The following is a 14,715-nucleotide window of genomic DNA, read 5'->3' on the forward strand; positions in this document are numbered from 1 at the left end:
AAATAGACCGTTAGCCCATCATGTCGTTCGACTTCAATGTCCAACAAATAACCCACCTCGCAGACCAACCCATTCTCGCGTCGAGTTTACACCGATCCCCTGCGTATCGTGTATCCAGATGTCTCGTAACGAACGACAACGACGCGGCAGCATGACTTGGCAAAAAGGATAGAAGTCAGGAATCGAATTTCCCGATCTAATCAACACGCGATTGAGTATGCTATGCCATGCACACATGCGATATGCATTCGCATCATGTAAAAAAGGCTTAGATTCGCTTACGGGGAACCGGACATGAGTGTCAAGAACGACGATCGTAGGATCAAAGGATTGGGCCTCATGCCGCGGAGAGACACTGTGATGCGAACATGATACGCAAGCCTAGGCGACTCGAAACCCCAGATACGTAAAGACAACACTATTAGAGTGCGGCGTCAACATGAACAGTTAGTAAGAGCCCACATTGTATAGCACCAAGATGCTTGTATTGATTTTACTTTGAATAGTCTATGGGTATTAACGCCTTAGACACGGCTTCTAGATGTTATGTTGCCATCCAACATGCCCTTGCGCCTCGCTCGCGTCGACGCGCCCACGACCAGGCATAAGCACAGTCACAAACACAAGTGCACAGATCAATCGGTGTGATAGGTACGGCGTGGGTGACATGATCGGCATCTAGAAGTCCTGGTCGTCGTTTCCAGCAATGATGACGTTGTTGACCTGTGCGTTTGGTGTCAGTAGTTGTTTGGCAACAAGGCCAGTGATCCAGCGGTGAGGATGAACGGTAACACAAAGCGAAAAAAAGGGAAGGGTGGTGTTTGTTCGCGTGTAACGAGAACAATGCAACCTGCATAAAGCGCGACCCCCGTGCGACGCTTTATCTCGGCTTCCCCGCTTCCCCGGCCTTGCAATCGATCCAGAAGACGGACGCAAGGGAGGGAAAGTGAGCAAAGCGAGGTTGCACAGACGGGAGGGAAGCGGAAGGGATAGCGGGAAAGGGAGTCACACCAAGGGGTGTGCGGTGCGACAAACGACAATTCGTTACGGAACAAGGGAGGGAAAGTTACGATACGTACCTTGAGTACCATACGGCACAGCTGTGTAGCGAGCAACAGTTGTTGCCGCTTCGAGATCAAGGGATCGATCACGAAGTGCTCCTTCATATCTGTGATAACGCCACGTTAGTACAATCTTCGGTAATTCAGCCACCAATGAGGCCCATGACGTTGTGCATAACAATGACAGCAAAGCAAAGGTCTCAGATGACTCCTGCTCATCTCCACTTGTAGTTGCGTTCATGCCAGCGCAGCAAGTGGCGTGGCGTGGGGTAATGCGCCGTACCCCACGGGGGCGTTGGATGCGGGAACTGAATGCGGGAACTTGAATGCATCACGGGTCTCGGGTCTCCCGGAGATAGTCCGTACTGCAGCTATGCTTGATAGCGGTGAGGCAGCCGGGAATCATAGAGACAGCCGTGGGGAGATGGTTGGATAACAAAGAGCGAAGTGCACTTACCGTTGCTTCCCGTCTGCATGCAGTCAACACCTAACCTGGTGTTTCCCTCCTTGGCTTGTCGGGACTTGATGTTGGCGAGGGTTTCGATGGGGCTAAGACCGGAGTTCTCAGCCAGCGCCATGGGGACGGCGTCAAGGGCATCGGCGAAGGCGCGCATCGCGTATTGCTCGAGGCCAGGGCTCTGCGAAGTGTTAGTTGTTGTTATCGCGGAGCTCCGTTACGCTTACCTTGACCGCGGCATCCTCAACTGCTAGCGAGCATGCTACTTCCGCGGCTCCTCCACCGTATACAATACGGTTGTCGCGCACCAGGTTTCGGACGACACAGAGGGCATCGTGTAGTGATCGCTTGGCCTCGTCGATGATCATCTTGTTGCTACCACGAACGAAGACGGTGACAGCCCTTGTGTTCGCACACTCCTCAATGACCAGCATCTTGTCGCGAGTGGTTCCGAAGGTCAGTTCCCGGACAATGCCAGCCTTTCCGAGCTTCTCTGCGCTGAGGTCCTCGAAACGGGGTACGATGCGTCCGTTGGTTGCGATGGCGATCAACTCGATCTCTGGGCCTCCTACCCACCGTACAGCGGGCAGCTTGTTTGTGAGGAGAAGGTGGTTGGCTTCGTCATCGAAACCCCACTGACATATTACCACGTTGGCGCCCGTGTTCTTGATCTGCTCAATCATCTCGGTGAACTTGTTTGACTCGTAGTTTTGCAGCTTCTTGAACTCCTCTACGGTGGTAATGTCCAACTTGTGCTTGGTCTTGGGCTTCGGTGGCTCGAACGCGCATGTGAGGATGGCGAGTTTGGCGTCCTTGACCTCGGACGGCATCTGGGGATGCGAAAAGTCCTTGTCTATTATGACACCCTTGACAAGTAATGTGTCTTCGAGCGATCCACCGACCTTGCCGTCAACCTTGATGAGCTCGAAATCGACGTCTTTCCGCTCGAGATCTGCGACCGAAAGCACAGCATCTACGGCGATTTTGGCGAACTGGTCGTGCGCCTTGGAAACGATCTTGCTGCCCAAACTTGTCTTTGCGACCTTGAATAGCTCTTCGGTGTTGTCCTTGGAGAAGTGGATCTCGTCGCTGACCTCGTCGAGCTTGGCCACGGCAACCTCGCAAGCCTGGTCGTAACCGTCTGCTATCCTGATGGGGTGGATGCCCTTGTCGATAAGGTCTGCTGCCTGCTCGAGGAGCGCGCCCGCCAATACTACGACACCGGTTGTTCCGTCACCAATCTCGTCGTCTTGTGATTTGGATAGTTCGACCAGCAGCTTCGCGACGTGGTTGGAGATTTCCATCTGGGAAAGAATGGTAGCGCCGTCATTTGTGACTGTGATGTCTCCGTCGGGTGAAATCAGGATCTTGTCCAGTCCTCGGGGTCCCTGGTTTCATAAGTTTATGTCCTACTTCCTTCCACTAGAGCGGTGCTGCGTACCAGAGAGCTCTTGACGATGTTCGCGACCGTCTTGGCCGCGAGGATGTGGGACTTGACCGCATCGTTGCCGTGTTGCCTCTGCTTCTTGCCTTGACTGCCCCAGACATTAGCTGCTGCCTCTTACTGAGCCTTAAGCCCTTTCCATATCATTCCACGTACTCTCTGACAATGATGAATGGCCTGCCCGATTCATCCTTCATCACCTGCGCTATACCCCACTTTGTCAGCCGTTGATTCGTGGGCGTTTCGTAGTAGATTCGGACGCATACCGTTGGAAAGGTCGACCTCTGTAATTAAACAAAGTTAGCATATATATCTTACTACCGGGGGTTTGGGAGTTCGGAGCTGTTGCTGCCCGCACTTACGCATCTTTGCGGTGTGGAAATGCCCGCTGAAGTAACAAATGCACGGCTCCGAAGAAGTATCAGACTACAGACACACACTAGGAGAGAATCCCGGGTATGTTTGGTAGTGAGGGGTGGTGGGGTATAGCCAAACAGCTGCCATGTCGGTCTTGAAATTTCCCCAGAAGGGCTTGGCATCAGGGCGCACGGCCGCGAGTCGCGAACGCGCCTTCCGCCAGCTCCAACTCTCCGATCTGCCCTGACGCTTGCTGCCCCGAGCTGCCACCACACCCATCCCCAGCGCATCGCGGCCTTCCAATCGCGCTTGTACGAATCGCCTCAAGCTCCACGAAGACTGACGTCTCCGTCATATCCATTCTCCATTTCTAGCGACCGCGTTTCGACATGCCTCGTGAGTCGCGCCCGCCCGCCCAAACAATCACCATACGCGTAATATCCAGCTGCTAACTTGCGCAGCCGCTCTTAGCGATCACGGGTCCTCGGACGCCGAAGATGTCCCCGCGCAGCCAAGGAAGGGAAAGGGCAAGCAGCCGGTGCAGGAGGATCCCATAGACGACGAAGAGGACGAGGATGACAGTGAGGTGGGAGAGGACGAGTACGCGCAAATTCATATGTACATGGATCGCATCGTGCTGACAATGCGACAGATACGTCGTTGAGGCGATTCACGGCCACAGATTCACAAAGGTGCGCGCAAACACCACCTCTTTCCCACGCGCAAACACTGACAACACCAGGGCGTCCTCCAATTCGACGTGAAATGGGAAGGCTACGACGACCCCAAGGACCGGACATGGGAGGCAGAGGAGAACATGTTCGTTGCGGCATTGCTCTGTACTAGGTTGAGACTGACAGTCGCAGGGAGGGAGCCATTGATGTGCTGAACGAGTACTTTAAGAAGATCGGAGGCCGACCAGAACCCAAGGGCCAGAAGCGGAAGGGACGACCATCGACCGCCGGCATCAAATCCGAGTCCGGCACCCCGTCGTCCTCTACGAAGCGCGCGAAGGCAGACAAGCCAGAGAAGAAAGTGGTAGAATGGAGCCCACCGCCAGGCTCATGGGAACACGACGTCGACCACATCGACACGGTGGAGCAAACGAAGGACCCCAAGACGGGCCAACTGGAGAAGTTTGCATACTTGGTGTGGACAAATAAGCAAAAGACACAGCACCCTCTCAAGCACGTCTACCAAAAGTGTCCACAAAAGGTGCGTCAAAGAATGCTTTCTAGAAACCATTCACCATGCTAACATCTCGCAGATGCTCGAATACTACGAAAGCCACCTAGTCTTCACCGAGAACGTGGACGAGCCTCTAAACGGTGACGACACCAACGACACAGTGATGAACGACGACTAATCCGCTTAAGTCGAGTAGTACCCGAAACCGAAATTGCCGATCAAGATATTCCCTTCCGGTAAAGTTCGATTCGACTTCGCCCCCGCGATGCCATACGCGAAGATGCTACCCAAAAACTTCCGTTCCCCGACATGGTCACCCATCACACCTCTTCTATCGTTCCTCCAGTCGCCGACCGTATCTCCCATCACACCTCCTCCACCTTTGCGCAAACCACCAATCGTGTCCCGGTTGATACCCACGGAGCAGTTTTCATCTTCCAATCCTCTGATGCGCTTGGGGGCTGGGGAGGATCCTGATCAGCTGCACAAGGGTACACATGTGTCTGCTGGGTACGGCGTCTAGGCACCGAATGTATTATAAGAACTTCTTTGGATAGGTACGGAAAGGGAATACTGGAGTATCAAGGCTTCGTTCAAGCGGTTCCAGTTTGTACCGTGTATCTGGTATCGTTCAAAATTTACAACGTTTATACATACGCCTAAGACATGACCTACAACGCCCAGTGAACATGATCGCGTGCCTTGCAAGTCCATGTCAGCACACCATTGTGGTTGGTATGCGCTTTTCCTGTACTACATTCTCTCTCCCAAGTTGTGACCAGAGGCTCAAGTCAAATCAAGTCGAAATAGTTCACAGACGAGGCAATCAAGAGAAAGGGTTTTAAGTAACTTTAAGTATGTGATTCATTCCGTTCCATTCCATGCGCAATTGTATATACAAACATAACAATAAGGCTCCGTAATAACGTTGCGGGTATCCCAATTCGGCCCATGCCAATTTAATATGGCATCTTCAATCGCATTATCTCGTTCTCGCGTGCAATAAAATTCCGCGTCGCAAGTCGCATAGCCATGCAACCGCAACTGCCTAAAACGCCGGTGTAAATGCGAACCACATCGTCCTTATCTCCGGTGATGTGTTGTCTTGTGTTGTACTGTATTCATATCGTCGTAAAATGTCGGTCCCTTCCTTCCAAACTGTTTTTGTTGTATCGTTGTGATGCGTTGCAATTGTGTAGTGCGTGGTCGTTTACACGTTCTCAGTCATATCCGAAACAGACGACGCGGTGCCGCCGACAGCCATGCGCGTCTGGAGGTAGTAGATGAGGTATGCGATGGCGGCAATCAGGATGAAGAGGATGAGGATGATGAGGAAGATGACGATGTTGCGCTGCATGGTTGCGGTTGTGGGTTGTGGAACGAGGGGGTCTCGTTGGTTGGAGTGGTTGAGGTGGAGGTGGTGGTGGTGGTAGTTGGTGCTGAAACGGGTGATGCGATGCGATAGTCTTCTGTAGTAAAGTCAGTAAATCGTCCTTTCGTAAACAGAGTAATAATTGTATGCGCACTGTAATCTCAGCGCAAACAATCAATGGTTTTGTATAACGCGGTCGTGGTGGTGTCCAAGCGCAGCTATCGTCCAAGCAACACTTAGTAGTCAAGTGATGGTATCCCGGAAGCAATCGAATGACCAAGGATAGCGATAGTAGTACGAGACAGGAACTCGAAAAGTGTGACAAAGTACAAGTGTATGGTAAGTGTGTGTGAGGGGAATCGAGTTAATAATATCAGCGAGGAAATCTGCAAGCCAAGTCGTAGTCCATTCTGCAGGTGGCATGCAGGCACTTTTGTACAGACGTGGCGGGGTGCGTGCGCCGCGTGGGTGGTTGGGTCGCGTCCATGGGCCGAGGGGCTGGAATGCTGGTTTGACGTGGCTGGGATGTCGGCGTTACTGGCGGTGAGGCTGGGCTTGAAACGTTGGTTGACGGAGTTGATTTAATTGAGTACGTGGTGATGCGTTTGTTGAGGGAAGCTTGTTTTTGAAATGTGATTCAGGGTACAGAGATGAGGTTTGTGTTGGTGATGATGGGGGGATGGGAAGGCGCGCGGTCAGGTGTTCTGGGTCTTGGCGCGTTCGGGGCGGGAGAGCGATCTGACGGCTCGGGCTTGCGACGACTTCACCACCATTGGTGTGCAGTCATGATGAGCTGTACTATCATCGCTTCCGATCATGCGCATGCCACGAATCACCATCGCAACAGCCAAAACTTCGCGCAATAGCTGCAGATCCGACGCTGCTCTGGAGGCCTTTCGTGAGCCCGGCAAAGAGCATCTCACGCGATCTCTCTAAAAAGCTCGCTGCTCCCAGCATAGCTTTGTTTCGCTTCTTTCCAGACAGTGTTTAAGGCCGCATCCATGAGCAGAAGCTCACCTTAGTCGGTGTCGTATCCGGTCAACATGGGTATTGCAAGAAGGTGGACGTCACCTCAGTATCGAAGGACGTAACAAACTGACCTCTGAGGTAAAGTAACCCCACTCGCAGAGTGAGTGCCATCACTTATGCTGGAATTTAACGTCTCGTCGGTTGGGTAAGACTGAGAACTCATCTATATCACTCACTGTCCGCAAAGCCACCGCTCGACAGGCAGGTGAGAGACAGAAAACTCTAGGTTCTCGTATATTTAAGCCTGCCATTCTTATTCCACTTCTCAAACACCATCTTTCCTTACCACTACGACCGGATCGACTTCAAAGTCAGACAACAGTATGCCACCCAAGAGAACTCACGCCGAGATGTCGGCTACCGGAATGAAACCGCCTGCGCTGGATTCCTGCCCACAGGGAGAGCAATTGGTCGCTTTGTGGGTGGCTACGTTCTTGCTTGAGGTACACTCCACTGACCATTTCTAACAGCGCACGACGAGAACATGAAGTCATTCAGATATACCTGGGTTCCTATGAAGCCCCCCTCGGTTCCATCTTCTTGCCCCGTGAGAAGCTAGAGTCCGTCTATCGCAGCGGCGGCCGTCCTTTCGTCTACCGCCAGCATGGATCTGGATCCGCACCGAGGTTGTTGCTTTCCGAAAGCAACTGTCCCGAGGTACTTGGTCTGTTCGTACAATGGCTTTACAATGGAAGATACACCGAGTTGAATGGTCCAGTCAAGAACTTTGACCGTTCCACCGCGACTCCGCTCCTGGACATGTGCGAGGCTTACGAAAAAGACACCATGGAGTGGACAGTCAAGGCTGCGATACTGGCTTGGTCCTTAGGTCGACAGCTGGATGTACCCGCGTTCCAGAACCATGCTATGAGACGTCTCTTCGCCGCTTTCTCACGCCCATCTAAAAGGCCACTCCTCACACCAACCTTGTATGAATGTGTGAAGAGATTGGACCACAGGTTTCCCTTCATGGGTTTGGCCTCATGGACGGATTGGAAAAACAAGGGACCACTGGCGCGCGCCATAGACGTCACCATCATTCGTAATTGGGGCGACGCGGCTGTCGTTGACCAGGAGGAGTTGAAATCGTGGGACTCGTTACTAAAATCAAACGACACGTTTCGGGAGAAGTTCCTCGAAGGATCTTTGCTGTCGCTAGAACAACGTCGAGAGAAGGTCTTGGTGGTGGAAGATTATTTCTAATCAGTATCCGATAGCGTGGCAGAGACATCAACTGCGAGAAGGCGCGTGCGATGAATATGACGACATTGTACTCGTCCGAGGGGAGGGGGTTCGAAGCAAAAGCATGTGTGTTTGTGTTACTTGGTTCTGCTGCTCTATGATTACACCTTGCATATCTTTGAGTCCTACTGTGTACTCGCTATGAACTTCGCTTCCCAACCGCCCGTCTTGGTTACTAGTTCCTTTCCAGCCTAGGTCTTCGTCTATGCGCTGTAGTCTTGCGTAGTATCTTTCTCGATGAAGCTATCAATCACAATTGCCATATAAAAAAGCCGGTAGCCCAGACATGTATTGTGACCCGCTTCCGATATCTCTTTTTGCCTTCCCTCAATGCCCCATCGTCCCATCAGCCATGAACGTCGAACGCTGCATCTCTCTTCACAACGAAATCGTACGACATGGCTGGGTCGGCTCAGGCCGGTCCCCAGATACACTTGCTTCGCACGGCAAATCTTGGTTCCAAGTATTCGGCGAAGAAGCCGAAGCCGAACGATCAAATCTCTCACCCGATCTAGTCCAATTCCTCGAGCAAGTCCAGATCCCGCGCGTAGAAGAAGAAGGATTCTACCCCGAGTTCTTCTACTGGGTCCAGGGCCTGTCTCATCCTGAGTACATGTTCGAGTTTGAAGATATGTTGTGGGATTACGACTATACCAATGAGCAGGAGAAGGAGGGGAACGGTGAGGAGGAGGAGGAAGGTTATGAGGAGGGGGAAGGTGATGAGGAAGAGGAAGGTATCGAGGAAGATCAAGGTGACGAGGAGGAAGAAGGTGACAAGGGAAGGCGCTTAGTCCTGTATGCTGCGGCTCATTTTGACACAGGGCATATCTGTGGGTTGATGTAAGAGACTTCATTTTGCTGTTCTACTGGAACAACGAGCTCACAAAGACAGATATGACCAGAAGACCAATCTTTGTACTCTAAGTCTCACTACATACGATACCGACGATATCAGTACTCAGACGTGGTACCCATTAGAGGCCGTACTTACCTTCTGGCTCTCTCAGATCCGCAACGAGACCATCCAGGCCGCACCGGAAAAAGGGGGCAAACTTCGTGGAAAATGGCCTGATGTATTCGACGAGTATTGGGAACATGCGCCTTGGGTTTTCCTGCCATACAATGAGAATATGCTCAAGCACAACCTCGATGTATGGGAAAAGCTTGCTGAAGCAATCGAGAGCCGCATGCCTGCAGCTTGTAGATCACAAGCAGCCAACCGACCCGTATACGGCCTGCTAGAAGATAACATACGCAACACAATAGACATCCCTCAGCGATTCGCATACAACTTCCTCTTCCGCGCCCGCCGGCCTCGCTTCAAGATGATAGCTCCGGGTCTCCGCATTATCACATCCGCAGACTTTCCGGACCAACCCTTTCGCTCCTACATGTCCAAAGACAAAGAAGAAGTGCCACCCATCTTGCTCTTCCAGTCCGATCTCAACTTCTCGGAAGACCCATCCTGCACTCCGCAAAGTCCAGATGACGCCATGGTACCGAACTTCTTCGACCACCGCGGTATCAAGACTTACCCTTCTGGCTTGTACCTACTGCCTACCAATCACAGAAGTCTGGAAGATGGGATCTCATTCGTCTTGCCGTACGCTATTGGCGGTAAGGGGTGTGCGAAGAGAGGCGATGGGACGAACTTTGGAGGTGAGAAGGACGGGCCCGGGATCGATAGCTATACGGAGTTGTATCAGCCTGGAAGACGGGCGCTTGAGGACTTCCAGGCGCAAAGTCTGGCGGGGGTGTTGGAGAGTTGGCTGGGTATGGTGGAAAGAGGGGACTGGAAAGTCGATGAGAATGGGGTGATGGGTGATATGGAGACTTGGAGGGGAGCGGATACGGAGGAGGGGTGGATGAAGTATGTTGTGCCGAGTGAAGAATAATCTAATCCCGACTAGAAGTTGGTGTAGATAGATAGAGGCCTTATTCTAAGGCAGGGAGGCTTCGATAACCACATCTAACGCATTCTCATGACTCCAAATGCCCTCAATATTGAGCCCCACCGACTCAAGCAATTCGCGAAACTGCGACTTAGTTCGCTCTTGACCAGAAAGTGACTGCATGACATTGACATCCATAGCCGTAAACGCCCACGGCGCGTTGCGATCAGGTATCAGAAGCTCTTTAATGAGAAGCTTGGAGTAACCGGGCTTCATAGCGGGGACGATATTGCGCAGAATGTGCCGGCATGCCTCATCGCTACTGAAGTCATGGAGAATATGTTGGAGCATATAGGCTCTCGCACCTGTCAAGAACCGTTAGTGGCGTATACGTAGGGTTGTGATACGACGAAAATTGTACCTTTGATCGGCTGAACCTCATTCCAGTCCCCAACGTACGCTTCGAACCCATTTTGCTCACTCCTATCAACAATATGCTTCAACTCCTGCAGCACGAGTCGCCCCTTGACATTTTCTCCAAGCGCTTTTCTCAACACACCCAAATCGCCCGCATCGCCGCCTCCAATATCGACAAGTAGCACCTCCTCATCAGACACAGGTCCGCCTTCCACCAATCGCTCTTGGAATGGATAGTACCCTTCCTCCCAAAAGAATGGCTTGCCAGCGTTGTACATCTGAATCATGCCGCCGAAGCGTTGTCCCATCGCCGCGTCTTCGTTGAAATACGTGTACAGCGATTTGTTAGAGAAGCCATGGGCGTGCTGGAATGGGCCGTTGTTGATATCGGATGGGTTGCGGTGGGAGATTGAGTCGAGGAACGAGGGGACGCGCCAGCCTACGTTGTAGAAGTCGTCGAACCTGTTGTGGGTGTAGTATGAGTCTCAAGACGTATGTATGTGCGTGAGAGCATGAGTTTGAGTCTTACATGAAGTGTATAGCATCTTTGAAAGACTTCTGCCTCAAAGAAGCTGAGAGGCGAGTGCTTGCGTAGGTATCATGATCGACTTCGCGGATCGTGCCGTTTGCTGCTAGATGGCGTAGGAAGCGTGCTGTGAGTTCTCAATTAGCATCACCTCATGAGACAAAGATTTCCAGTCCCTCCAAATAGTTCCGCATGCCAATCTTGAGGGCATTTGTTATAGTTTGCGATAGTGCATACATACCAACCAACCTTGCATCCGCCCCCGCCCCCTCAGCAATCTCCTCACACGACACGCCCTTCTCACCAACATCACCCAACGCCTCAAAAACTCCCCATTGCAAAGCGAGTCGAATAGCGAGATAGTGTCCAGGCTGAATGCATTTCGTTCGTGGTTAGCGCTAGCCGAACAGATGCAGTAACCACAACCCCGCAAACCCAGAAAGACTACTATGACTTATCAGACGTACTTCATTAAACGTCACCCGGAACATAGCTTCATCTGGTCTTTCCAACTCGTTTCTGAGCGCTTCGGCTAGACCGCTGAGTTGGAGGCGCTCGGTGTTGCTGAGTTGAGCGCGGAGGGTTGGGGCGGCGGATAGCAGGGTTTTGAGTTGGGAGAGGGCGTTGGACGCCATGGTATGCGGAGAAGTGAGTTTAAAGTATACAGTTTGTGGGTGGTGATGATCGAGATTGACGATGGTACGGCATATAAAGTGAACATGCCGGCAGAGGGGGAGTAGCCAAGAAGGCGTATCGCGCCTGCCGTTCCAGGTCAAGCGTAGGAAGGAACGAACCGTGGGGTACACCAGTCTGCTCATATGCACAATGAGACCTCGTGGGAAGCTTTGGAGGCTCAGATGAGATTCCTCTCAGTTCCTATTTCCAAGACAATATGATGATGATGTTGTCCCTCCGCGAGATTCACCCATGCAGCGTCTACAATCCTCCCATTATGCTCATGGTCTTTCCTTTCCTTCTATTCAATCGTGCCTTGTCCATCTTCCATTGCCCCCAGCAACATGCTAGTGCAAAGATTATTGAGCCCCTGGGAGGAGGAAATCGTCCTTGGAATGTTCGCATGAGCGATCGACCGAAGAGTCGAGCTGCCAGCATCGTTGGTTACTTCCGAAAAGACTGAAGTGTTGGTTAGGATTGGTGTAGTTCTTGGAGCCAGTTGTACCTTGATGAGCGGTGGAAGACTGTAATCAGGAGGTAGACGCGGAATGTATTCTCATGAGCGAATAAGTTGTCGTTGTTGAAGAGTGAAAGTAGCGCCGTTTGATACAGTTTGTGATAGAGAAAAGCGAAAAGTGAATCCCATACGCGGCGACATATATATGGTGAACGAAATGTTTGGCAGCTATCCATGCGTGACGTGGTCGCGAAAGAACACAGCCGTGGTTGTGGAAAACCAGACCCACTTCATGTGTGTGGTACCACCTTCACTCAGGTCCTCGAGCTCAAAGACATTTGTCGTGGTCATCCACATTCTCGTGATACGCAGTATACCATAACCATGTACATTAACAAAAAAGGGTATATACAACCACTTCGCGTCTTCCAAAGCTTCCGAGTCTTCAACAGAGAGTAGCTCAACACTATACAAAAGCCCTCATCTCAGTCCCATTCCCAGTCTTCCCAAACAAACACCAAAAACGCCATTCTTTTCCTAAATCTACCCATCCCTCGCATCTTATCCCTTCAACCCATCTCATCCACCTCACTGATAAAACCTCCACTTAACCTCCTTACACGCCCACTCCTTCTTAATCCCATTAATCCTCTCAACCTCCCACCCACTCGTCCACTCCTCATCCCCCACCTTCCCACCCAACCTAATAACCTTGCTGAGATGGCACTCTCCCTCCCCCTTGGCCGTGTACCGCCATTGCAGACAGTCTTCTACTTCCGAGCAAACGGCCTGGCAGCGCTCGGAGCTGTCTGCTGCATCGGGGTGTTTCTCTGCGAGCTTGTCCCAGTTTGGCGGTTCTTTCTTGTCTTCCTTCATGTCCTTGCCTTTCTTATCGTCTTTCTTGTTTTCGCGTTTGGAGATGCTGTTCGAGGTGGGGAGGGCACCGGCTTCTTGGAAGACGCGGGAGTCTGGGGGTGGGGCGGTGTCTAGTTTGAGTTTTGCGGGCTCTTTCTTGTCGTCTTGCTGGGTCTTGTCTTCTTCTTTCGGGGGTTCCTCCTTCTTGGCGGTGTCTTGCTCTCCCTTCTCCTTCTCCTTCTTCTCGGTGTCTTGCTCCTCCTTCTCCTTCTCCTTCTTCGCAGCGTCGTCTTTGAGCTTTTGCCGACGTCCTTCTGGTGCGACGATCTTCGTGTCCTGGCTGAGGTTGTCCCAGCCCACCTTTTGCGTTTCGATGTGCGGTTCCACTGAGTCGTGATAGGCGTCGCGGTACAAATATGGCTTCTTCCAGCCATTTGCTGTGGTCCATTTCTTCTCAATATCCCACTGCCTCGTGAGTTGGTCACCGCCAAGGTGATTCCATGACACGGCAGGAGCACACCAGTGCTTCCTGGTGTAGTCAAGTGTACTTGGCTGTTCGCTCTGGAGAAGTGGCCAAGAAGCGTAGAATTCCACATGTGCGTCGCCCAGCGCCTTCGCTAGCATCAAGTCGCCGCAGCATTGCTCGCCGTTGTCCGGTTCCCACTTGGTTGTATAGAGCTCATCGTAAGATTTGGAGTACCGGCGTAGTGCGCCCTGGGACATCATGATGCCTGCTCCGCGTTGCGCTACCTGTGTACCTGCGATGTAGTAGGGAGCTCCGCTGTAGTACGGTATCCGGTAGTCCAGCCTGTTCAGCCATTGTAACAGGTTCGTCCAGCTCAGACTCGTGTCGGCTTCGATGAAGACAAAGAACTTGGCACTGGGGTTCATGTGGTACGCCTTGTACACCATGGGCAAGAACTTCCACTTTTCCAGCTCCTCCAGCTTCTTCAGGTCTGGCTTGTGCTCTGCATCAGCATGCATGAGCTGGTATTCCTGAAATTCTTTGTGCTTGAACTTGGTCTCGCCGCTTATCGAATCGAGCGCATCGTGTACTTTGTGCCCTTGGAACTCGCCGGCGTGGTCGCTGAAGATGGCGAAGGTGGGAACGCAGGCGAGCAGATTGCTGAGGTGGCTGTTGAGCTTCTCGATTTCGGCTTTCGATGTCTTGAGGACGACCATGACGTCTTTCGCTCCGTCGGCGTCGTTGCAGAACTTCTCGACTGCGTGTGTAGGAATGGCGGCTTCGGCGGGCTTTGTAGGCGCAACGTCCGGCTTAGCCGCAATCGGACTCTTCGACGCAGGTATCGCCTCGGTGGCTAGTGTTGTAGGTGCAGCCATTGCGCCTGAAGCCAACATGCTCTTGGGCTTATCACCACCCTTCAACTTTTCTTTATCCTCCCATCTTCCGCCATCTTCCTCATACTCCGCGACGCCTGTCTCGGTAGGCGCGGACGGTGTTGTCTTTCCCTTTCCACCCTGCGCTCCCTTATCGTCCCATCTATGATCATCTGTCTCCTTCGGATGATCTCCATGTGCTATCGGCGTGGATGTCGCGTGCGGAGTCTCGATGACGGGCGGCGGTATTATCGGCTCGGTATGCACATTCTTGTGGTCGTAATGGTCGATGACGGGTATCGTCGGCTGGGGCGTCTGTTGCGGCAGACCGAAAGTCCAGAAGAAAGTCAAGAGCGAAAAGGAGACGATGATGATGGCGAGCCGTGAGGGGGTGATGAGCGGCAT

General features: G+C 52.3%; 5 protein-coding genes across 5 annotated transcripts; 2 read left to right on the top strand and 3 right to left on the bottom strand.

Annotated features, from left to right (window-relative positions):
* Positions 1–678: 678 nt before the first annotated feature.
* CCT5 (T-complex protein 1 subunit epsilon) lies at positions 679–3,328 on the bottom strand (the record flags this gene model as incomplete). The annotated part of the gene is made up of 8 exons (XM_049381225.1): positions 679–723; positions 1,080–1,168; positions 1,519–1,699; positions 1,746–2,906; positions 2,960–3,053; positions 3,119–3,167; positions 3,229–3,246; positions 3,325–3,328. The coding sequence occupies 8 exons, from the start codon at positions 3,326–3,328 to the stop codon at positions 679–681; spliced, it is 1,641 nt and encodes a 546-aa protein (XP_049229075.1).
* Positions 3,329–3,708: 380 nt separating this feature from the next.
* Positions 3,709–4,685, top strand: J4E87_009652 (uncharacterized protein; the record flags this gene model as incomplete). The annotated part of the gene is made up of 6 exons (XM_049381226.1): positions 3,709–3,715; positions 3,781–3,919; positions 3,972–4,011; positions 4,062–4,138; positions 4,186–4,534; positions 4,587–4,685. The coding sequence occupies 6 exons, from the start codon at positions 3,709–3,711 to the stop codon at positions 4,683–4,685; spliced, it is 711 nt and encodes a 236-aa protein (XP_049229076.1).
* Positions 4,686–8,502: 3,817 nt separating this feature from the next.
* Positions 8,503–10,045, top strand: J4E87_009653 (uncharacterized protein; the record flags this gene model as incomplete). Its single annotated transcript, XM_049381227.1, has 2 exons — positions 8,503–8,945; positions 9,043–10,045. The coding sequence occupies 2 exons, from the start codon at positions 8,503–8,505 to the stop codon at positions 10,043–10,045; spliced, it is 1,446 nt and encodes a 481-aa protein (XP_049229077.1).
* A 45-nt stretch (positions 10,046–10,090) lies between these two features.
* Positions 10,091–11,620, bottom strand: J4E87_009654 (uncharacterized protein; the record flags this gene model as incomplete). The annotated part of the gene is made up of 5 exons (XM_049381228.1): positions 10,091–10,407; positions 10,464–10,921; positions 10,989–11,112; positions 11,227–11,356; positions 11,453–11,620. The coding sequence occupies 5 exons, from the start codon at positions 11,618–11,620 to the stop codon at positions 10,091–10,093; spliced, it is 1,197 nt and encodes a 398-aa protein (XP_049229078.1).
* Positions 11,621–12,705: 1,085 nt separating this feature from the next.
* J4E87_009655 (uncharacterized protein) lies at positions 12,706–14,715 on the bottom strand (the record flags this gene model as incomplete). Its single annotated transcript, XM_049381229.1, has 1 exon — positions 12,706–14,715. One exon carries the CDS (start codon positions 14,713–14,715, stop codon positions 12,706–12,708), a length of 2,010 nt encoding a protein of 669 aa, XP_049229079.1.

This window comes from Alternaria ethzedia (assembly GCF_023757985.1).
Source record: "Alternaria ethzedia strain BMP 0044 chromosome Unknown scaffold_37, whole genome shotgun sequence".
In the NCBI taxonomy this organism is placed as follows: Eukaryota; Fungi; Ascomycota; class Dothideomycetes; order Pleosporales; family Pleosporaceae; genus Alternaria; species Alternaria ethzedia.